General features: G+C 38.6%; 1 protein-coding gene across 8 annotated transcripts in view; it reads right to left on the reverse strand.

Annotated features, from left to right (window-relative positions):
- The window catches only part of cacna1g (calcium channel, voltage-dependent, T type, alpha 1G subunit), a 179,507-nt gene that overhangs the window by 19,507 nt on the left and 135,625 nt on the right, over positions 1-24,375 (reverse strand). For 7 of the 8 annotated variants that reach the window (XM_060858841.1, XM_060858827.1, XM_060858813.1 and 4 more), the window contains 6 exons: positions 21,148-21,216; positions 18,932-19,116; positions 11,459-11,585; positions 10,602-10,727; positions 10,421-10,510; positions 9,883-10,075 (listed from right to left, as the gene is read on the reverse strand). In XM_060858841.1, the coding sequence (XP_060714824.1) occupies positions 9,883-10,075; positions 10,421-10,510; positions 10,602-10,727; positions 11,459-11,585; positions 18,932-19,116; positions 21,148-21,216 (790 nt within the window). Of the gene's footprint in view, positions 1-8,848; positions 8,900-9,882; positions 10,076-10,420; positions 10,511-10,601; positions 10,728-11,458; positions 11,586-18,931; positions 19,117-21,147; positions 21,217-24,375 lie in introns of all 8 variants that reach the window. The other variant, XM_060858862.1, reaches the window with a different exon arrangement.

The raw sequence follows: 24,375 nt of genomic DNA on the forward strand, positions 1-24,375 counted from the left end.
ACTTTTTTCAATCTGGAGCGTGAGGATGGCATCGGACAAAACAAGGGAGAGGTGGAAAGGCTTGAAGGGCTTGCAGAGCAGCAGGGGTCAGGGAGCTTATTACTCCAGCACACAGGCAGGGCTCCTGGCAGCAGCTGTTCTCCCCATTCTCTTAGAGCCCACTACGCACACCATCCCTAAAGCCCTGGCACCATGTGCCCAATTGTAGGAACAGGTGCTGCCTAGCCCTGTTTTTTTTTTAAAAAAAGTGCTATATCAACACTATTCATTTAGTTGTATGGCTGCTCCCCTGCTGGATTTAGTGCTTTCTCTGTGAGGGCAATTTAGAGCAAATTTAGTCTGAGAAGATAATGGTCCGTGCTGGGACAGTCGTACATATGCAAGCATAGACAAACACTTTTTATATGCACATACATCAGTGTCTGGGGATTAATTCCCCATGGGGATTTATGGGACTGACAGCGGATCCTGTTGTGGTTCCCTGGACTGGAACCACCCTTATAGATTCTGTATGAGAGCTTATTGGAGTACAGACAAAACAAAACACCCTCCATGTCACTAAAAGTGTTAATGTGCTTTTACTGTCTGCCATTATGCATGCGTTTGAAGATTCCCTGTGGCAGGAGGGCTTGAAAAAGGATACCAGCTAGTCCCATGCTGTGCATAATTAACACAGGATCACAATATTGGCACTGGCTTACATGCTGCCTAACTGGAGCCATGTTATTGTGTTCTAAAATGTGCTGACATAAGAATTTTACAATTCAAAACTACCCAGCATGGGCAAAACTTTAGCTTTCTTTTCAAAGAGTAGAACAGACCTCACAACATAGCTTGCCTTTTGTGATGGCAACACTATAAAATCCAGGGGGACAAGCAAAGCAGGGCAGACTGCTCCAAATCTAGGGTGCTCGATTACCGAGACAGTTCAGAACCAGGGCATGGCGTCTCTGGGTGGGGTTGGTTTTCTGCTTACAAGTGCACCTGGCTGCTTTCGAAGAGGTCGGCTCCCATACGACCGTACTGTTGCTCTGCTTTCCTCTTTTCATCCTTGATGAGAAGCTCTCCCCTCTCGTATTTCAGTCTGACAAAACATGCACACATATATGCTCCTACAGTATATGCTCTCTTATGTAGAGAGATCACTGGTAAATAGATGAGAGAGAGTTTACCACAGTTTCTTTCAGCTAATGAGTACTGCACCAAGAACATATGATTTGTCTTTGATGGCTTGTGTATTGCATAGCCATTTTGCGGCTTGCCAGTGGAGACTAAAGAAGGGAAACAAAGGTGCATGGAGCCAAATTAGCTTCTAAAACCTCAACCTTTCACTCACACTCCCTGGAGAGGGTGAGAAGCTTGGCATGCCACATATGGAAAATGGATTAAAGTTGGGTTATTTTGGCAGAGGTGCCACTCTGATGTCAGCCTATTGAAATGCTTCAAAGCAAATGGCCATATAAGTATTAGCCAAGTCAGCTTTAAGGAGATTTAAAGTAGAGAGGGGAAATGGTCTGAAACTATTTTTAACCAATGTGAGAGAATGAAACGGTGGTATGGACCATAGCTCTCGGTTCAGTCCATCTTCTTATCTATTTTTGTGGCACCGTCTAACTGTCTAATGATACCATGACTGTGACTTAATGGGGCATTTTTTGCTGAGATAGCTATTTTATTATATTCATCACAATATTTCAAATGAATTTGTATTAAAAGAATAAATGTTAAACAACACTGTTTTACACTCAAGCATGAGTCACAAGCCTTCTTGACTACAATGACTACAACGGTCAACCATTATGTAATTTGGTGCAATACCCATAAAGCTTGAGGTGAGGAGCTTTGATGCATTTCGATGCCTCTAGTGTATTCAGTGCATTTAGAGAACAGTGACCCTATTTAAACCCAGGGTTCTAGACCTCTTTTGGATGAGTGTAAAAAGTAAAATGTGTTGCCAGACCAATAAATTGTTCTTCCAGTAAAAAAAAAAATTAACACTGATCTTGATTTAGTTTATGAGGAAAAAACTAGGCACATATCCAACATTCTTTTCAAAATGAAAATCAGGCCACTGTACACAGAAGCAATGCGTCCACAGAGATGGTGAACATCAACTTCTACCTCAGGAGCTTGGACAGTTGGGAAATACAGACACGGTGTGATGTATTGTTATGAATATCAAACACTAAACACCACACAATAAAAACAAGACAGTCATCAGGTTATAATGGTTGCATGAATGATTGCTTTTACGGATAGTCCAAGGTAAATTCAATTTCAAAGAAACTAACTAAAAAAATGAAAGACCAATGTGTTTTTATTCCCCTAAGCAGAAGTGTATTAGCGCGTCTACTAATCCCTGCTTCATATGCAGTGCACATGGATTTAGAAAGTTCTAATGATGTTGAATTTAGAACAGTAAATATGTTTTATAATTAGAGTATGGTTTGAAATCTACTTCTGTCTCTGATTTATTATAGAGTGTTAGCAAAGTTTTGATTATTGATCTCAGAAACAAACCTATCTGTTCTCTCCACTGTTTTTTTACATGCCCGAGCCAAAGCTGTTGAGAAGCACGTCTGTAGCAATGAAGGCGTGCGGAGGCTCGTCACGCAGCACGCTGAGGTCATTTCTTTTAAAACGAAAAGTGGAAGAGAATGTTATGGGTGAGAACTGACTGTCCAGCTCAGCTTAGGGCATTAAGACTGGCAGTGTCCAGCTGTAAAAGCAACCGCTTTATTCACCTCAGCAATCTGCACGGTGTTTAATAAGATATTATTCCTCTGGATTTCTAGCAAAGTAAGTCTGCAAGTGTGTATGAAATATGGTTATATGTATTATGTGAAATTATCATTTCATTTAAGTTTAATCTTGTTTATTGTGCTATTTATAATATAATAAAATCATATGTGTAGTGGAGATTAAAAAAGTCTACAAACCCCTGTTAAAATAGCAGGTTTTTGTCATTTGAAAAAAAAAAATAATAAATAGTGAAAAAAAATTAAGAGGAAACCAATCAGAAACATTTTTTGGGGGGTTTGTTTGGTTATTAACAGGTGTGTGTATAGTTTTATATCCATTACATGTGTGTAATAAGTCATAAATTATTATTTGAATTTTGAGGTTTTTTAGATGTGTATTAAAATATATTGTGTTTTTTTTTTGTGTGTGTGTGTTTATACATTTTTAGAAAAGTTTTAAGATGTGGACTTGTTTAGAAACACCAAAAAAAGTGTTAACTAATGTAACATGATATTAAAAGTACCTTTCTTTATCTTAATGATGTACACCTTCATGCTCACCTCATGTCCCTGCTACAGTATATAGAACCCACATAACACTACCTAGGATAGCATTTATTAAGGTAAATGACAAATGAATTAATATTTGATAAATCCTATTACCAATTTATTCTGAATATTATTCTTGTTTACGAGTCATTATCTAAATATAATTATATAAAGATAGTGGGTATAGACAAAAGGCTGGCTGCGAGTCTATGCGATGTGAGATGTATGTGGTAGTGAAGTGATTGTAGTTAGACTCGATTAAACACTGTGTGTGTCGAGGAGAGTGCCGAATGCACTTTAAAGTTGAAGTGAGGTGAAATGCATGACGAGTGAGCAGACTGAATAACTCTATGGAGACAAGAAAAACAGATAAGCCTGGATGTCTGAAAGAAAAATAATATATATATACATATATATATATATATATTGTGTGGGGTGTGTGTGTGTGGGGTGGAGTGCAGCCATATAACTTAATGATACATCCAGATGAACCGTTCATTCTTGTTTCATTTGTTAGGGATGATTTTGCAAAAGTAAATCAATAGATTGTTCACAGAATGAGTCAATGTCTGTTGGTCACTGGTTCAGTGTGATAAGAGGCTTTCTTGCTGAGATCTGGCTTTCCGTTATGTTATTGTATTACACTATAAACCATCACACACTGACTCAGAAGCCAACCGAAAAAAAAAGTCAGATTAACTTAATCATCAATCATGTTTCTGCTGGATGTCCCAAATTCTGCCCTGTTAACACAGATAAATCAGAGAGATAAGAGATAGAAGGATAGTGCAGTAAATGAAGGAGTTCAGACAAAGAAATATTAAAGAAAAGGAAAATATGCCATATATGTCAATGATAGTAATGTCAGAGCATAGTATAATAGAATCAAACAGACACATACATACAGAGAAACAAGACAATAGACACAGAAACACATAAACATCATGCTGGTAGATATGGCAGACAAACCACACTTTCTTTCTGAGTCTGACTTGAGTGAGATGGCCGTTTAAGATGAATGATGTATGATGAAACATACATAGCAAGTGGAGGATGGGATGCAAAATGAAAGGGATGATCTGCACAGTGCGGTGACATTCTTCACCATTTAACCCGAGCGCCATATGCATTTATTCAACCGAAACTATTCCTCAGTCTACAGTAACCTAGATATACATTCCTCACTATTAACCGCATACTGTACTTAGAGTCACTGTACATAATACAACATGCTGTACAAGGAATATGCTGGGAATTTTAGGGGGTAATCAAGCAACGAAAGAAAAAAAGTCGTTTACTGGTCATATTATATGGAAATAAATGTTCCAGAAAAGATAACTGTCTGCATGAACACCTGTCAAATAACAGACTACAAAACATATCTCTAACAGTTCACTCGTAGCTCCAGCAATCAATCAGCAAGTCATGAAGTATCCAAGAAGAATTATTTCTGATTTGTTCCAGAGGAAAATCTACTGCTCTGAATCAAGCATGTACTAAAACTGTCAGGAATTACTCACTGGTTTTCTCGCTGGACTGTCTCGTTTATCCGTCAGTATGTTGCCTTGTCATCTGGGTAGCGCTACATGTGTCTGACTGCTGATCAGCCAGAGAGCAGAACAAACAGTCACTCTCGACATGATGATTTACCCAGTGGTGAATAATACTATTAGCATTGTACTGTAGAAATGTAGAAAATTTCATCTTTGTTGCTCTAGAAACAGCTAATAGTGTAAAAGAAGAAACAGCAATAACCATTCTAGGAATAATTCTACTTGAGCATTTCTAGTTTCTAGTAATCTTAACTTTTACACTCTTTTCTTAAAGCATATGAATACTTTTAAATTGTCTCTAATGTCTTTCTTATTGGCTGCAAACTGGTAACTCATTCCTATGAGTGCTTTCTAATATAAAAAAATCAAACTTGCATTGCAATGATAACAATATAAGGTTCGATTTGTTATAATTCGATTCCTCTGAGCAATAAAAGAAAAGACGAGGGTAAAGAAGTGAATGAACTGACATAATATCGAAACGTGAAGTTTAGTATATCTCTCTTTCTTCTAACTGTTTTTACATCACACATCCATCACATCATCTGTTTGTGTTATCTGGCAATAAGAGAAGGTTACTCTAGTACAAGTCACAACACTAGAATGAGATTCGATATACATCACAAAAACTAGATGAGAATTAATATGCAGTACTCTGTTGCTGAAGTCTAAGCTAATTAATGTTAAATCACAACAAAAATCATTCACTTCAGAGGGTCTTTACCTTTAGGAATATTAACAAAAGAATACAAACATAAAAAACACAGCAAATTGCCAGAAATGCTATTCTGTTTACTGAGAAATCTTTTTTTTTTTTTTTTTAAGCTTTTACCATCTGTTCATTCACAGACGCAGTCAGTTATGTAACATAAAGAACAAAAATGCCTTTGAAGAATGAAAGAGCTGCTGAAAGCTGATAGATAACACAACACCATTCTGCCAAGAATATTTGCTCGGTCATGTCATAATGTCTTAGCTGACAAGACAACATTATTAAATACCCGTTATGGTTAATAACAGTAAAGAACAATAAGTAATTAAAGCGTTATAATCATCCACTATTGTTTTTTGACAGGTTCGCCTACCTAGCGGTGAGTGTGATAGATGAGGTAATACGCTTTATTACAAACAAATAAAGCTAAGCTCACACCTTAATATTAAGAAAATCCATCAAAAGACTCCCCATAACCCAGCTCCATTTGCCTCCACAGTGGATCAGGTTAGATATTATTTCTCTTATAGAATGAGCTTCAATTATTCAGTTTCTCAGGCAAGTCTACTATAGTCGGAAATCAAAGCTATAGTGAAGAATAAGAATTCATTCAGACTGCAAATATTATACAGAATCAACCCAAAGCCTCAAAATAAATCTATATTTACAGATGTTTTGAAGTGTTTTGCTAAAAGAAAAAAATTATATAACAAACATGAATAAGCACTTTATGTAAGACTGTGCAATAAAAGTCCTCACAGGCCTTTAATGGACCAACATTGAGGAAAGAAGAACATGACTTGATTAACCAACACATTTGATGTGTCCACTAGCACACAGCAGGAACAGCATCTAATAGAGAGAGACGGATTGGGGTCAGGAAGTCTTTTCTACAGAGCCCATTCAGAAGTCTCAAACATACTCAAGGTAAGTAGAGGCCAAGGTAATTAACACACTGTTTGCTCATTAGGAACAAATCAGAGGTTGCCAGATGTCCATTCAGACAGCAAAGTTATAATTCATACATAATTTGTATAGCACAGGCATGTACGCTATAACACACCTGAAGAACAGACTAGATGTATACACAATAATGGTTGTGCTGATTATACTAAACACTAAAAGAATAAAAGTATATTTAACAGAATGCTAAAAACATTGACACATTTAGAGAAACACTGAGTGACTGAAGGGATCTAAAAGAAAGACAAAGTAATAATAAAGTGTAGTGGAGTGGGAGTTTTTTTTTGGAAGATTGCTGTAGCTGAAAAAGTAGACATCCTCAGGCACTGAAAATCTCTCAGATTGGCACAAACAACACCAGAACGTACAATCTATATATAAACACCCTTCTAGTGGAGTTGCTAGATGTAAAACTAGGTTTGAAAGGACCCAGAACAATAGAAAGAACCACATTGTTAATAGAGTCCACAAATTATAATTCTTTATCGAATTATATTAAGTGGAATTGAATTTAAATGGCCACAACTATTTTAATTGGTGTTCACTTTGGCAGCTTGGATACACACTTGTGTGTATTTTTTAGAGATGTGTGAGGTGATAGAACTAGTATAAAAGTGGCACTCACAAGAGGACAAATATTTTTAGGTATTAAACTTTCTAAAGTTGCAAGACTATTCTTATAATCTTCCTAATTTTCCTAATTTTTTTAAGTGACTTATCTGGGGGACCTATCTGGGACTTTCTGAAACTCTCAATAAAGACACTAAAGTAAGGATTTGCTAATTATTGTATAATCTTTTGAACATACTTTGTAAAGTAGTTTGTAAGAATAAGTTTTCTTAAATCTCCTGCTCAGTAGTTTTATGTCAGACCTTGGTGAACATTGCAGAAATCATATAATAAATAAAGAGCTGCATACTGTAGGCATCAATGAGGTATATTGAAAATGTAATAATACAGTTTGCAAGTTCATTGTCAAAAATATGGGGTAGTTAATGCTAAGAAGTAACATCATAGTGCTAAGTTGTACCAACCTGGTTTAAGACTGAACAGTGAAGGTTGATGCAAATGTGTTGTAATAATTATAACATTATATCATTTTCAACATTAGCTCTTAGCACCATGTGGTGTTGTTTTTCTCGTATTTTATTTCATATTAGTTCTCGTGTGCTTGCATTACCAGCCATTAAGTTCTTAGTAAATACTGCACTGTAGCACCAACATATACTTAAATGACTATGGACTTCAAAATCCAACCTGCAATGTATGATCCAGGCAAGACTGGTACTGTAATTACAAGATATTTAAATATTCAATAGCAAAAAGTCAATAGTCAACTCACTGTAAAATAAAGTGCTACTAAATCATTTGTATGAAAAGTCTGACAAAGATATCGTCAAATACCTTAACTTTATGTTAATTATTTGCAAAAAGCTCGCACTATCTACATGTTGCTAACTACTTTAAACTCAAAAGGAGTGAAGAAGGTTGCATCGTCAGCCACATAATGCTTGTTCTAACTGACCAGTCAGTATAGCAATTAACTGTTTTCTTCTAGAACTGGTGTAGCAATGATTGAGCAGGAAATCACATAAATAGATGAGTTGCCACACAGTCATGCAGTCTCTGAACAACTAAACAATAATGAGTGGTGTGGTGTGTGTTGTGGTGAGAACAACTCGCTCTATCAATAGAATCGTGAAAATAGTGATAACTGGTGGAAACAGGATACATCACAAATACAAAGCAAGCACTGAGCAATGACACCCAAAACAGATATATAGAAACCAGAAGCAGACAAATTACATAAAGCTAGACGTTTACGGTGTAACTCTTCCCCTCACAGTCAGACACAATGCTTCACAATGGGGGCAAAAGCAAGAGCATAGTCTAACATTTTATTTTAACTAGCACTTACTGCAGACTGATGTGTGCTTATTACACTCAAGCCATTATAGTTAGAGTCTGAGATTTCTTTATACAGTTACAAATAGATAAAAGTTACATTATAGTGCTTATTAGTTTGCAGAGTGCTATTGATATGAATTAGAGCATTTCCTGTTTTCTCATCTGTCTCTGTCTCTCTCACTCTATCTGTCTATCTCCCCAGTGTGAGCGTGAGGTTTAGCTGGTAGGAGCCGGTGATGCTGCTGGACAGTTGATGAATTGTGGATAAATTACATACACACATGTCCACAGACGATTCTCACGGGTTTCGATGAGGTGGGGCCTTGGACTACTGAAGGTGCCCTCCCTTATATTGCCCTATAGCCAAAGCCCCTTAAACACCACCACGGTGAACACACAGACATGCCAGAAATACTCTGTACCTGTCAATCCGCTCTCAGGACTGGACCAACTGACACCCGTCAGCATTATATCTAAAAGAATGAGACCATGTTAATCAGGCAAGGCCTGGGAAGCCTGCTGAAGGAGCTGATGTATAAGCAGAAAATGGAGAGTGGATGTTCAATGTGAATGTGCTGGTGAAACAGTCTTGTTTGTAGCTATTTCCAATTATTCTGAGTCCAACTCTTGTCATCATTAGCTGTACTGTTTTTGCTTCTTTAAAGTTATTTCACTAAAGAGCTCTTTTTGCCTTTAATCATTTGATGTCTTCACAAACAATAAATTAAGTTTTTAGTCAATGCATAGTTTGAACACAACTATGCTATAAAATCTACCAAACTAAATAAGCTAAAACAAACAAACCAAACCACTTCAAACACTTAAAGAGAAAATCCTGCTTTAGTCATGAAGAACAGACAGAACAAGACTGACAGCAGCTAGTCCTGTACTCATATTTCTCTGTCCTTTTGTGTGTTTGTGTACTTTTCAGTTACTCATCACCTGCCATTGGGTATATTTTCATCTGTATTTCTCAAGGGTACAAACTGTCTGCTATCACTTTGTCAAACAATATGCTGCCAAACCTCCATCATCACACTCAGGGGGTCTTAGTGCTGAAAATAGTAGGAAAAGCAATTGTGAACTTGTGATGTAGGATCTAACCGACTCTTTCGAAAACAGTGCAAAACTAAAGAATGTTGTTTACCCCTGCCCTGCATGCATGGGAAGAGCAGACTTGGCAGACCCCTGGGACAGGAATATACCACACACCCTGCTCTCTGTCAGGATTCAGGCTGGCATGCAGGCCATGGGACATGCTTGAGCTACGTTCCCAGGCAGAGGGGATCAGGCTGCGAGGGGGATTGTCCTAGCTACGCGCCAGCCGGGCATTTCATTCACTGCACGCCGGTCATTCTGATTAGCTCTAGCGTGGAATTTAGCGTCGAATCTAACGGCCAAGCAGGACTCAGAAAGATGTGGAAAGACTACCGACCAGCCAGCTCCTTCTCCTTACTCCTTCTCTTTTTCTCCATTCTTTTCAGGCGTTTCTCCTCGCGCCGCTTGGCCTCTTCGGCTTCCTGGTGCCGCCGACACTTGTGGAAGTTTTCCACCACCACACCCACAAACATATTGAGCACAAAAAAAGCCACGATCAACAGGAAAGAGATGAAATACAGCAGCATCCAGGGGTTGTGGTTCATTATAGGCTGAAATACAGATTGATAAAACAAATTAATGATCAATGATATATAACAACACATTAGGATGAAGGGGTATGAAAGAATCTTGAGTGTGAGATGAATGTTCTGGCCGTAATTACAGTAATCATGCACTGGCAAAGGTACCTGAAGGTCACAGAAATACAATATTAATATTAAAATCCTAATGCAAATATATGAACGTGTTGGATACTGCTATACCACTAATGAGTCAGCCGTTATTTTATCAGACAAGCGAATAAAACTAATAGAGAGAAAATAAATAAAAGATAGAATTCTGAATTCTCATATGTAAAATAGACATCATTAGATGAATGTGTACTTGACAGGTACCTGCTGATCAACGCCTACAGCATCTAGTCCATCATACATAATGTCGACCCAGCCATCCTTAGAGGCCAGTACAAATAGAGACATCAGAGCCTGGCAAAACACAAATCAAATATGGCGCAGTTAATTTTTGTTGAAAACATTGGATATTAATAAGCTTAAATAAGGCCTGGCTAGGGCTCACCTGTCCCAGGTTGTCAAAATTGTACTTGTGCCTAACCCACTTGTATTTAAAAAGAAGGCAGTCTGACTTATTTGTTATATTCCTTATATCCTCCCCCTGGCACACGTAGAACTTTCCCTTGAACAGCTGTTTAGAGAGAAAGAAGGAGTCATTTACATTTTAAAACGCATTACACTGAAGACCAATCTCATTAACAGGAAATTACACATAACACATTAAACATTACACCATGGCTTTGAGTCATTAATAAAACTGTGTTACAGATCACTATATTGATGTGTATTTAAAGGATACATCATTGGTTCAACATGGCTGACATGTCAACTAGAAGAACAAGGCTGATTTTTAATAAAGCTGAGTCTGTTTATTGAGTGGTCGACCCTTCATTATATAAGAGAGTAAAAATGAGCAGGAGTAAATAGAGGAGTCAATGATAAATGGCTGTCAGATTTCCCCATTAGTTTCGGTAAGTTGTGGACAGATATAATGTTTCATAAATGTCAATACTAACATACTGTATAGATGGCTGGATTCTGGGCCCCAGGTACCTCTGGCCATATGTTCTTCTTATGTACCTCTTTGTCAGTATAATGATCCTTTAGACAGGATCTTGTAGAGTAAACCCAGTGGGAACCCAGTGAAATTTATGACTCTGGGTCTTTATGATACAGGCATAAATTACCCCATTGATGTATGGCATGTTACCCAAGCCAGCCTTGTGGCTCAAAATCTGTTGGCTTACACAATATACACCCTTTGATATTGATAGATATGTACTGTAAATATTCAATAGTCACGCCATATATTGTATGTTGTTCATCATATAAAACATGTATATTACAGAAACATTAATTCACCTGAACCCCCAAGATGCCGAAAATAATGAAGAAGGCACAGCAGATGACCACAATGTTTCCGATTGGTTTAAGGGACGACATCAGAGTTTCAACCACCAACTTCAGCCCTGGAGCTCTGCTGATCACCCTAAAGTGCAGAGAGAGCACAAAACCAGAAACAAGTAATCAGAAACAAGGCTTCAATGTAAAAGTGACTAGATGAAGAGTTCTGATAGAACAGGCATGTACATCAAGCTACATAAGCAGATGTATTGGAGGGTACACAATCATTAGGTACATTACAGCATGATCATGCCAAGGGAAAGAGTGTGTGTGCAGATGGCAGGAGGATGCTCACTGTCCAGAACTGAGCTGTGCCCACTCTCCATCAGTAGCCCCATTTCCGCCAGCAGAATGAAAAAAGAGGAGCTCTATATTCCCATTGCTACTATAAGCTCTGCTTTGCTACAACACCTACCCTAAGGAGAAGTGAACTTTTAACTTGCTAACAATATTCTGTGCCTTTTCAGAGAATCTGTCTCTTCAGACAAAGAAAAGAGACTGTCATCAGTGTAGCACTGTGGCATAATTATTAACAGCAAGACAGCTGGAGCAACAGCAGACCTGTCATCTCCCTTGTGGTGGGCCAACGTACACAGAAGCACAGAAATACCCATACACAGAAAACACATGTGTAAAGACATAGATTTGTGTGTGTGTGTGTGTGTGTGTGTGTGTATGTGTGTCTAAGAGAGAGAAAGAGAGGGGGGGGAGAGAGAGAGAGAGAGAGAGAGAGAGAGTTCTTTTTTATGACTCATAACTCAGGTGTACTGTATTTCATTGCTCAATTTAGCAATTAGATAAGCAAATAACAAAGTTTAAATTAATACTCCATGACTGTATACCGTAGCAGGGCTGTATACTACTGTATACTGTAGCATGCCTATATACTGTAGCATGATTGTATACTATATCATGGCTGTATACTGTAGCATGACTGTATACTATAGCATGGCTACTGTATACTGTAGCATGGCTGTATACTACTGTATACTATAGCATGGCTGTATACTACTGTATTCTGTAACATGACTGTATACTATTGCATGGATGTATACTATAGCATGGCTGTATACTACTGTATACTGTAGCATGACTGTATACTAATGTATACTGTAGCATGGCTGTATACTGCTGTATACTGTAGCATGGCTGTATACTACTGTATACTGTAGCATGACTGTATACTACTGTATACTGTAGCATGGCTGTATACTACTGATACTGTAGCATGGCTGTATACTACTGATACTGTAGCATGGCTGTATACTACTGTATACTGTAGCATGACTGTATACTACTGTATACTGAAGCATGGCTGTATACTACTGATACTGTAGCATGGCTGTATACTACTGTATACTGTAGCATGACTGTATACTAATGTATACTGTAGCATGGCTGTATACTACTGTATACTGTAGCATGGCTGTATACTACTGTATACTGTAGCATGGCTGTATACTACTGATACTGTAGCATGGCTGTATACTACTGTATACTGTAGCATGACTGTATACTACTGTATACTGAAGCATGGCTGTATACTACTGATACTGTAGCATGGCTGTATACTACTGTATACTGTAGCATGACTGTATACTACTGTATACTGTAGCATGGCTGTATACTACTGATACTGTAGCATGGCTGTATACTACTGTATACTGTAGCATGACTGTATACTACTGTATACTGAAGCATGGCTGTATACTACTGATACTGTAGCATGGCTGTATACTACTGTATACTGTAGCATGACTGTATACTACTGTATACTGAAGCATGGCTGTATACTACTGATACTGTAGCATGGCTGTATACTACTGTATACTGTAGCATGACTGTATACTAATGTATACTGTAGCATGGCTGTATACTACTGTATACTGTAGCATGGCTGTATACTACTGTATACTGTAGCATGGCTGTATACTACTGATACTGTAGCATGGCTGTATACTACTGTATACTGTAGCATGACTGTATACTACTGTATACTGAAGCATGGCTGTATACTATAGCATGGCTATACAGTGTACTACTGTATACTGTAGCATGGCTGTATACTGTAGCATGGGTGTATACTACTGTATACTGTAGTATGACTGTATACTACTGTATACTGTAGTATGGCTGTATACTATAGCATGGCTGTATACTACTGTATACTATAGCATGGCTATACAGTATACTACTGTATACTGTAGCATGGCTGTATACTACTGTATACTGTAGCATGACTGTATACTACTGTATACTGAAGCATGGCTGTATACTACTGTATACTGTAGCATGGCTGTATACTATAGCATGACTGTATACTGTAGCATGACTGTATACTACTGTATACTGTAGCATGGCTGTATACTACTGTATACTGTAGCATGGCTGTATACTACTGTATACTGTAACATGACTGTATACTACTGTATACTGTAGCATGGCTGTATACTATAGCATGACTGTATACTACTGTATACTGTAGCATGGCTGTATACTATAGCATGACTGTATACTACTGTATACTGTAGTATGACTGTATACTACTGTATACTGTAGCATGGCTGTATACTACTGTATACTATAGCATGGCTATACAGTATACTACTGTATACTGTAGCATGGCTGTATACTACTGTATACTGTAGCATGACTGTATACTACTGTATACTGAAGCATGGCTGTATACTACTGTATACTGTAGCATGGCTGTATACTATAGCATGACTGTATACTGTAGCATGACTGTATACTACTGTATACTGTAGCATGGCTGTATACTACTGTATACTGTAGCATGGCTGTATACTACTGTATACTGTAACATGACTGTATACTACTGTATACTGTAGCATGGCTGTATACTATAGCATGACTGTATACTACTGTATACTGTAGCATGGCTGTATACTATAGCATGACTGTATACTACTGTATACTGTAGTATGACTGTATACTACTGTATACTGTAGCATGGCTGTATACTACTGTACTGTATACTATAGCATGGCTGTATTCTATAACATGACTGTATACTATAGCAGAATCTGGGACATGGTTATACCTCTCACTAATCTGAATAATAAAGCCTGCATTTTTCTTCATCTAGCAAAAGGGATTTCCTGGTAGAGCTCTGAGCTAAAGCAGCCGCATCCTGATTTGATCCTGGGCTTTGATCTCCTTAAGAAGTGCCCTGTGATTATATCAGTGTCAGAAGATAGGAAGAAAGACCATGATATACAGACAAATCTGATTTAGTCAAAAGAATCAGGTAGAAAAAAAACCTGAGAGAGTTCCAATAACACATTATTTCCTTTTTTACTCTGTTTACACCGTTACTTTCCAGAAAGTCTGGGCATTTATATTAAATCAGACTATCAGAAGCTGTTAGATATAATGTCATAACGACAGATAAGTCATGGAGTTGACCAACGATGAAACCTTTAGCAATAGGTGACACTTCATGTTCAGGCGTAAACCTCATGTGAGATATTACCCTGTACCTGTAGAGGGCACTCTTGCTTGAAATGTTCAGACTTGTGTGTTTAATTAGCAGCCATGCGACAAATGATTATAAGGTAGAGTAAGCACATCAGTGAAGAGGTCTTACAGAGAGTAATGGCATAAAGCAGACACCATAAGGGATATGGATTTTGAGCATAAACTCAGGCATATGAGAACATAAATGATGTTAAATCCCTTCTATTGAAGCCTAATGGCAGCCCCAGCTTAGGGAGAACCATAAATATGGAGCAGACAGGAATTTAGAGTAAGCACTTGTTTGCAGATCCCTGTGGGATTTATGAGGATAACTCGGTCAAGCCTAAAGGGACTGGCAGAAACACAGATGCTCCTGAATTTAACTCTGTTCACACGGTCCGTTGCAAAACAGCACAGCTTCTGCTGTCACACTTGTGAGACATGATGAGTATTCACCGTATTCAGTTTCAGTCTTCCATACACAAGTCATGTATTTCTCTGTAGGAAAAAAGTCTGAGAGAACAAGAAGTACAGTACGGAGGATCCACTTGTTCCCTGGACACAAGCTTTCATTAACTAAAGCATGCTGGACTAGGCTGAATAGAAATAGATAGATAGAGAGAGAGAGAGAGAGAGAGAGAGAGAGAGAGAGAGAGAGAGAGTGCCACTGCTGTCCTACACATATGCAAACACCAACTCATTGCAGATCTACACAGCACAACTGAAAGTAAAATGTAAACACAAATAAACAACTGATATCAGAGCTAATCTGATCTGTATTTTATAATTATAATTATTATTATTATTATTATTATTATTATTATTAGTAGTAGTAGTAGTAGTAGTAGTAGTAGTAGTAGTAGTAGTAGTATTTTTAGATGTGGCTATAATCCAATTCCTACATTCTTTTTCTTTGGCATTATTTATTTTGCTTTATTTTTAACAAAGTAAACTGGCTTTTTGTCCAAAATGCTAAACAAACTAGCAGTCTAATTTAATCCCCTGAGATCGTGACTAGGAAGTTACTAAAGATGAATGAATAAACCTTGGTAATGCATCACACTGTGACCTACATTCAGGTTAATGAACATTATCTTTCCATATCCACAAGTTCCACATCTCGCATCTATCACATCTACACACCACTCTCCCACAACCTGACAAAAACATCCTGCTCACTTTAAACCTTTCTGTTCCATTCTTATTCCCTTGTTTCACATTTCTATTAGGGATACACTAGCAATATACACAGAGTAGAGACAAAACATGGCCATTTTTTGATTTTAATGATCACTCTGTTGTCTGTCATTTTGTACCTCCTCTCCTGCCTTGTTACCTCGCTTCACAACACACTCAATTAATCCTGAGAAATTACAATTTTAGAGCAAAATCAATTACACAAGCAATTGCCTAGAAACAATAATGGATTAAAGGCATCTCCAGAGAACCTGGGAGTGCAAGTAATCAGACCACAATACAAAACCAATTGAACCCATCTGCCTGCCTTCCCTTTTGTTGCTCTTCCTCTTGTTAATTACAGCAAAAACGCAATACAGGATGACTAACTCATTTAGGCACGACATTCTGTAGCGACGCAAGCTTGACAAATGAATCAGAGACGGGGCGAGCAGCCTGAACAGTGAGGCTACAAGATCTATATGTCACACTGTATGTTGGAGGTCAAACTGAATCATAAATGCTTTAAGAGGAATGAACGTGAGCACACAGATTATCACGTCGTGTTAGGGTCGATTTAGACATCTAACAACCTGCGGGTCAGAGGATAAAGGAGTGAACATGGGAAAGCATGTGGCTTCGCTGCACACATATCAGATACATCAGACTGCTCCACTGTAATGACACTATTAATACTACTGACAAGACATGGTCACACATTATAAACGCACACACAGTCACAAAATAACACATCTTCCCATTAAACCCTAACACAGCGATTAATAATCCTACCTTGAATCTGCATTACCAAGCAGCCCACATATGGTGTAGATTACCAGCCCTCCCTGCACCAGGCACATCTTTACTGAGGCAGCTGAACTTGTGCTGCGGAGACTTTTTTTTACGACTTTGTCTTTCTTTTGATTTCAACTTGGACTCCGTTGCTGAGTGTATTAACATAAAACCCAGAGACTGAAGAAAGGTTTAAAAGTCAAGTAAAACTTTGAAAGGTGTCCAGAGATGTTGAAGCCCGCATGCAAGCAGTAAAATGCTCCCAAGCGAAGCGTTTTGGCGGCTGGCTCGGCTGTGAGCAAGAATAACACACCTTTTTAATGTAAACTCTGCAGAGCTGAAGAAGGTAACACATGGCACGGCATGTTTTATTCACATGGCTTTTGCTACCTCAGGGAATCTGCTGTGTACAGCAGAGGACCGTGTCCTTACACATAATGGGGAACACACACACAACAAAATACACACACACACACATTCCACTTAAACAATATTCTGACTATACATTATTCAGTCTCATAAAATGAAGAAAGCCATTGACATGGCAGGTATATGGAAATAGCAATGAAATGTGACTGTGTGTGTGCATGCGTGTGTGTGTGTGTGTGTGTGTGTGTGTGTGTGTGTGTGTGTGTGTGTGTGTGTGTGTGTTATAAAGATAGCTTAAAGGTAAAAGCAGTGATTCTGAATGGTTTTAAAACTAAAGTTGCACTTGGTGTTCCCCATAAATTCACAGCCCCTGAACACCCTCAATCAGCACACACTCCCCAGGGTAGAACATCTGAATGTCAATGTGAGCTGGTGCTTTCTGAATTAAAAGACAAGCTCGTTGACAGGCATGTCGAGGTGCCTCAATGTCCTGAGCAGATAGACGTTGGTGCTCAATTAGTTTTTATTACATTTGCAGCACCTTTGTCATCACAGAGACCGGAGTTTTTCCTTTCACTAGAAATTGTGAAGACCTTTGTCACATGGAGCAAAAAAACAAAACAAAACAAACTAACAAACAAACAAAAAAACGCTGACCTCATCTTTTATTAAAACAGGTCTAGTAATTAGATCAGCTATCATTTGCAGAAAGATGCACTCACACTCAATCTCCGTTGCTGGCCTCACATTATAATACATGAAATTTCCTCTGATGGACAACATCATAAAAATGAATGAAGACATGCAGATTTTCCTCTGCAAAGTCTCTCTGAAGGCATGATCATCCACAACCTTCACACATGGAAAGCAGGCACTACCTAATCAACAACAAACATGGAATGCAATTCTCGGCTGGAATGCGGTCCCTGAAAACACACAATGTCTCGCAAGTGGAATTCTCTCCATTTCTTTTTCTGTCTTTGCTCAGAAATACAATAATAACGATGTCAAATCCACCCTTCATCATTCTCATTTAAAATCCCAAACATAAGCAGACTAAGTATTTGATTAGATCTTTCTGTAAAGGCCCATTGAGAAACCAAATCCAGGAGAAACAAGATCACTGCAGGAAAAGGACGGATGAATGAATAATGAGTGGTTAGATTCAGTCGAAGCATTTTGAAGGCAAATTGGATGAATATTAGATTTTGTGCACCGCTTGAATATTTGATCAATCTTTCAGCAGGCTTCTCTTCAAGAGCTTCTCTTTACAAGAAGTGCGGCACAAGGCATATCCACATGCACAGAACTGTACGATAAGCCATCTCAGAGATTCAAGAAGAAAATATCAGCGTTCTGACTAAAGAAATCCCGTGTATTGGAATTCCAGCCTTTTCTGCATAGTTCTACAGATTACTGTTTTGAATTCAGTGAAATGCAGAGAGAAAAAAAAAACATGTACATTTTTTTTACTTTGAGATGAGGTTTCAGACTGTGTGTACGGTAAAGGATTTCAAATTCCTGTGATTTGTTTATACATTCCAGAATATGAGGATGAGAAAGCATGAGAGGAAGAGTGAAGTAAATGAGCAGAACAACAGTATAAGTACGTACCGGAGGGGGCGGAGAGTTCGGAGCAGCCTCAGCACACGCAGCATGCCCAAGATCTTAGTGCCACTGTTTGATATCATAGACACCAAGATGTCAATGACTGAGATGAGCACCAGCATCCCATCTAAAACATTCCAGCTGCTCTTCAGGTATGTCTTTTCCCCAAAACACCAGCCCAAGGCCACCACCTTCAGCACACACACACACACACACACACACACACACAGTATGAGCAATTAGTATCTGGACTAACTTAGCTCGGAATATATTGCTTGCATATAAAATGACATAATATAATGTAAGGAATAAAACTCTATAGGGTGTGCTGTAACATAGGAAAATATAATCCACACCAGGGAGGTGTGTTGCAGCCATACACAAATCACAGGCCCATGGCAACCCCAAAGTTGACTCAATATTCGTTAACAGTACACTGTTTAATAATTATGTTATTCTGCAAGAAGAAAGTCTGCAAGAAAAGAGACTTCCTGTTATTTCTTATAGCAGCTATACACAGACATTTCCTTCTCCGTCTTTCTTTTTACTTTCTCCTGAATCTAACAAAACAGTTAAATTCCTTTCTTTTATTTATTTTTTATTTTACAGTAGGTGCTGTCTGCAATATGAGTCATTTCGAACGAGCTGTTACTAAAGAATCACTAATAATAATTTAAACAAGTTCATTAATACAAACACAGAATTGTATATTACAATCAGAATTATCAGAGCCGTGCTGTTAGAATATCAAATCAGAAGGTTTGGATATTTTTTCTCTATGTTCTATTGCATACAACATTACATTATATCACTTATTATATTCTGCATGTCGACATATGTTACCTCTCTGTTAATAATCAGACTCAAAAGTGTCACGTCGATGCCAACTACAACCCCCAGAATGCAGCGCGGCCTACAACCATGGCTGCTACAGAATACAGCACCCAACAGCCATGTGGAACTCTCTCATGTTCACGTTCATGTTCACCGTCATTCTGATTGCACACATCTGGACTCAGTTACATAATCACTGCCACAGTACTTAAAGACTTTCAGTTTACACATTTGTTGTGAAGTATACGCTCAGTGTCTTGTACTTAAGACCAAGAATTTTATTATTCTGTTCCAGTGGTCATGGTTACACCCACCAATGGTCATTTCTGGTTATCTTTGTCTGTTGTCCAGTTAACTCTGTCTGCACATCACCTGACTTCTTCCTCTATACAGATTCTGATTCTGCCTCACGTTTGGATTTGTTTTCCTGTTTAAAAAGGAAGACTCTTAACCAGCAGCTGTCTTTATTTTTGCTGCCTGTCAAAAAAAAGTGTATTTTGGTAAAAGGTTTACCGTAACCTCATGTTTTTAAGTAAATTTTTAAAAGACATGTTTCTTAAGTTCTCTTAGGAGAAACTACTGTTGATGGAAGGGCAGTTATGAGCCGAGTCTGTGCAGTAACTTAGTGCACAATACGATCTAGGATGAGCTCACAGCAGCAGAGGTAAACAAATCCAGACAAAAATCAGATCATCTCCCCAAAAAAGACTTCCCCAGGAGAAAAGCAAAGGCTCCTAATGCACTTCACATGAATATATCAAATGATGCCGCGATCAAACCTGCACCTGAACAAAGGCACGTCAGGCACAGAGAGCCGCACCCCTGCAGCGCCCTGCTGTGTCTCTCTCTCTCTCTCTCTCTCTCTCTCTCTCTCTCTCTCTCTCTGCCCTAGACACTTTGTGTAAGGCGTTGTTAATTAACCTCTAGTGACTAAGATTATTCTCTAGCATGATTTTCATTTGAAATCTCTTGAGTGGGTGTGACCTGGCATATAGCAGCTCTGAAAATAGAAAGCTTAGACCTCACTGAATGACACCTGTGAACTTTTCTGGCTTCTCTTGAGAGGTCTCGGCATGGACGTCCATTTCAATGCTGGTGATTTGAATATCTGACAGACTATTTTTTCAGTGTAGTACAAACAAACGTAGCACCGGGTGTTGAAGGCGCCGCTCAAAACTGGACTTAATGACTGCCTTATCTAGAATTTGTCTATTTGAAGGAAGCTTTCAGAGAGTGAACAGTCTTACTGGTACTGGCCTGGCCTTGCTGATTTAAAGCTGAAATGCAGTGAGCATTATTTTAAAAATGCTCACATCAGGCAGGGTTCACCCCCAAATAGGGATGACCGCTGAGATCACACCCAAGCAAATGCCAGCGTTACCTCCTACCTTTATTGTCATTTCAGTCACGAAGATGGCTGTGAAGATGTAGTTGGACACCGTCAGGAATATACGCTCCTGTGGAGAGAGCAAGACGAGGAAAGAAAGAGACGGCTTAGTCATTGCAGTATCACACATAATGCAGTCCTCACTGTTTATGTGTGTGAGCATGTGAGCCACATCACACATTAGAGATGCCTCCTGTGAAGTTAGCTATAGAGCTGTGACTCTGCCCACGCGTAGAGTACTCCAAATGCATTAACATCTCACAGAGGCACACACACACAAACATACAGAAATTGTTTATCTGAGTCAAAGCGTAATGTTATTTACTGCAGCAGGTAATTAGGACTGTAGTATTCCTACCCCAAAGAAGTCAGTTTCCATTTGCAACCTGATGTGAGGTGGTTAAAAATGGAAATGTACAGTGTAGTTATAGACAATGTGTGAAAAGATGAAAAGGGTAGAAAGTAAACAGGTATTTCTTTAAAAAAAACAAAAAAAAAACCTGCCACAATCTTTTAACAATGTGAGCCAGCTCTGAACTTTTCTTCCTATTGCTGACAACCTCCTGATGCCAAGACCACACTACAGCTCCCTCAGATCTAACAAGCTCTGTGTAGAAATGGGTGAGAGAGTTAGAATCCTTTACCTCTCTATACAGTAAGTAAAGAATAAACATGACACACAATGATGTTATAGAAAAATAAATCAGTGATGCCATGGGGTGATGCTGCAACCCCAAAGCTACAGTAATCTTAATTAAAGCAGCATGTACAAAAGTATTTTATATTTTTTTGTTTGTATATACATTTAACATTGTGCAATGTCCAAAGTTAGTCCCTGTTATCATTCACGTTATACATTATCATCTATCAGCAATCGTTCCCTCACCAGCTTTTTTTGAGTGAGCGTTAATATAAACCAAGCTGCTATAATAGAATTTTAATCAACACTTCCTGAGCAAACAGATTTGAGAATCACCAGCATGATGGTATAATGATTTTTATATCTTAGCAAGAGAATATCTTTTGACTACTTTCACAGCATTTAGCAGACGCCCTTATCCAGAGCGACTTACTGTACATTTTTATCTCAACATTTTTATACAACTGAGCAATTGAGGGATTAAGGGCCTTGCTCAGGGGCCCAGCAGTGGGAACCTGGTTGATTTAGGAATTGAACTCACAACTTTCCGATTGGTAGCCCAACACCTTAACCACTAGGCTACCACATCCCTATGCATTGTATTGTTCATAGATAATCACTGACTACTCTACAGTAAGTGCTTTATCCTGCTCAAGCAGGTGGTGCATGTGATACCACACACCGCAGTATATTGCTGTATATCACATACTCAGACCAAAGGGCAATTTAAAATAAGCAAACAGCCTCCCAGCATGATTTTTGGGTAGTGGGAGGACACTGGAATCAGGAGTCACTGCAGTCCAGTGAAAGAGAACCCGCATACACAGGGATGAATACAGCACAGACTGTAACCTGAGCGAAGGATTACACACTGAAACCTGAAGCTGTCAGATTCAACTAGAAACTGGGTGAAGTTTCAATACCTATATGGGAATGCCTTTGTTTATTTTTAGCTTTTGCCTAATCCCAGCAAATGAAATGATTACAATCACTAATAATAAAATATTCAGAATAACCCTGATGAACCTTTATCGGTTTAAAGTGTGCAATTGATGGCACACAAACAGCTGTCATGTTTTACCTATTAATTTATAAATTCAAATGAATAAATTCACTTTTAATAACACTTACTTCCATCTAGCTGAGAGGAACCCAGTGTGTATAAATGTTTCCTTATCTCAGCAACGCTTCCTTCATGCTCTCAGGTGGAAAATGCATAAAGCATTCTTGTCAAATACATTTGAAGTCATCACTGATTTGGGACCGTTTGCAGCACAGCTCGAAATATCTAGTCAGCTACTGTGGAAAAAAAATGTACAGGCAAACCTCTTCCAGTACACTAATTTCTTTTGTGTCAATATACTGTACTGACTCTTTGCCTTAATCTATACCAGCCCTGTTATATCCTACTGTATATAATGCCATTGATGATTAGCTCCATGCTCATCTAGCTGATAATCAGATGCTGGCTGTTTACTGCAATGCTTCTGGTGGCATTAACAATGTTAACCGGCTTACAATAATGCATCAAAGAGTTAATGGTAGAGAGGGAGGAATCGGTTGTTTTTTTCTGCTATCATAGCTGACACAAACTCAGTACCTGGCTCAGGACCTGAGGCGCGTACTAAAGGAAACAATATGCAAAGGTTTGAGAGACTTGTTTTGCTGTTTCAACATGGTTTAGGAAAAAAAACAGCATTTCAACAAGAATCTTCATCGTTCCTGTTTATTAATGGTGCTTGCAAAGCAACATTATTACTATTGTGCCAGACAAAACTTCGGCGCGTAACTTGTCCCGCAGCTTTTGTCCTAGACCCATGAATGACATGTCAAATCGACCGGCTCATTGAGGAGAGGTGTGCTATGACTTTTATAAGCGATCCAAGTCCCGGTACTTCCGGCACCGGGTCTCAAATTGGCCTTTTTTCCCATAGACTCCCATTAAAAATTTTGGAGGTTTATAACTTGGCAAGCTTTTGAACTATCTACACCAAACTCGGCCAGCTCCTTTAGGGTGATACTCTGAACAAAGTTTTAAATTGGTGTATCGCCTGGCCTTCCGGTTCTGCCGCAGCCCCACCCCAAATTATGCAAAATCAAAAAACGTTTTACAACATTGACATGTGACATATCAAAACACTCACAACAATGGGGGGAACTCCCTCACGTGTATTTTGATGACGTCACGTGATGGCACGTGATGTCACGTGAAAATAAAAAATTAGCACAACATGGACATGTGACATATAAAACACTCAGGACAATAAGGAAAACTTCCTCAAGAGTATTCAGATGACGTCACATGCTCGTCTCGACTAGCCTCCGGGATTTGCCACATGCAAGCACCATTCATATTTTCTTCAGGAAATGTACGTTCTAGTTTATTCTGCTCTTCTTTTTATGTGAAGCACCAGACCCCATGACTGCATCTTATAGCATCTTCAGTCAGTAAGCCTCAGCTCCATATTGTTATGAAAGGGTGTCACACTGGCATCATATCTGCAGCATTTCTCTGTCTCTTTTCTGCTGTGAGCACGTCTGAATGCATTATTAATGTGTAATGGTGCATTTGCTAGTTGAATGAGGAAG

This window comes from Tachysurus vachellii, chromosome 2 (genome assembly GCF_030014155.1).
Source record: "Tachysurus vachellii isolate PV-2020 chromosome 2, HZAU_Pvac_v1, whole genome shotgun sequence".
NCBI classification, from domain to species: domain Eukaryota; kingdom Metazoa; phylum Chordata; class Actinopteri; order Siluriformes; family Bagridae; genus Tachysurus; species Tachysurus vachellii.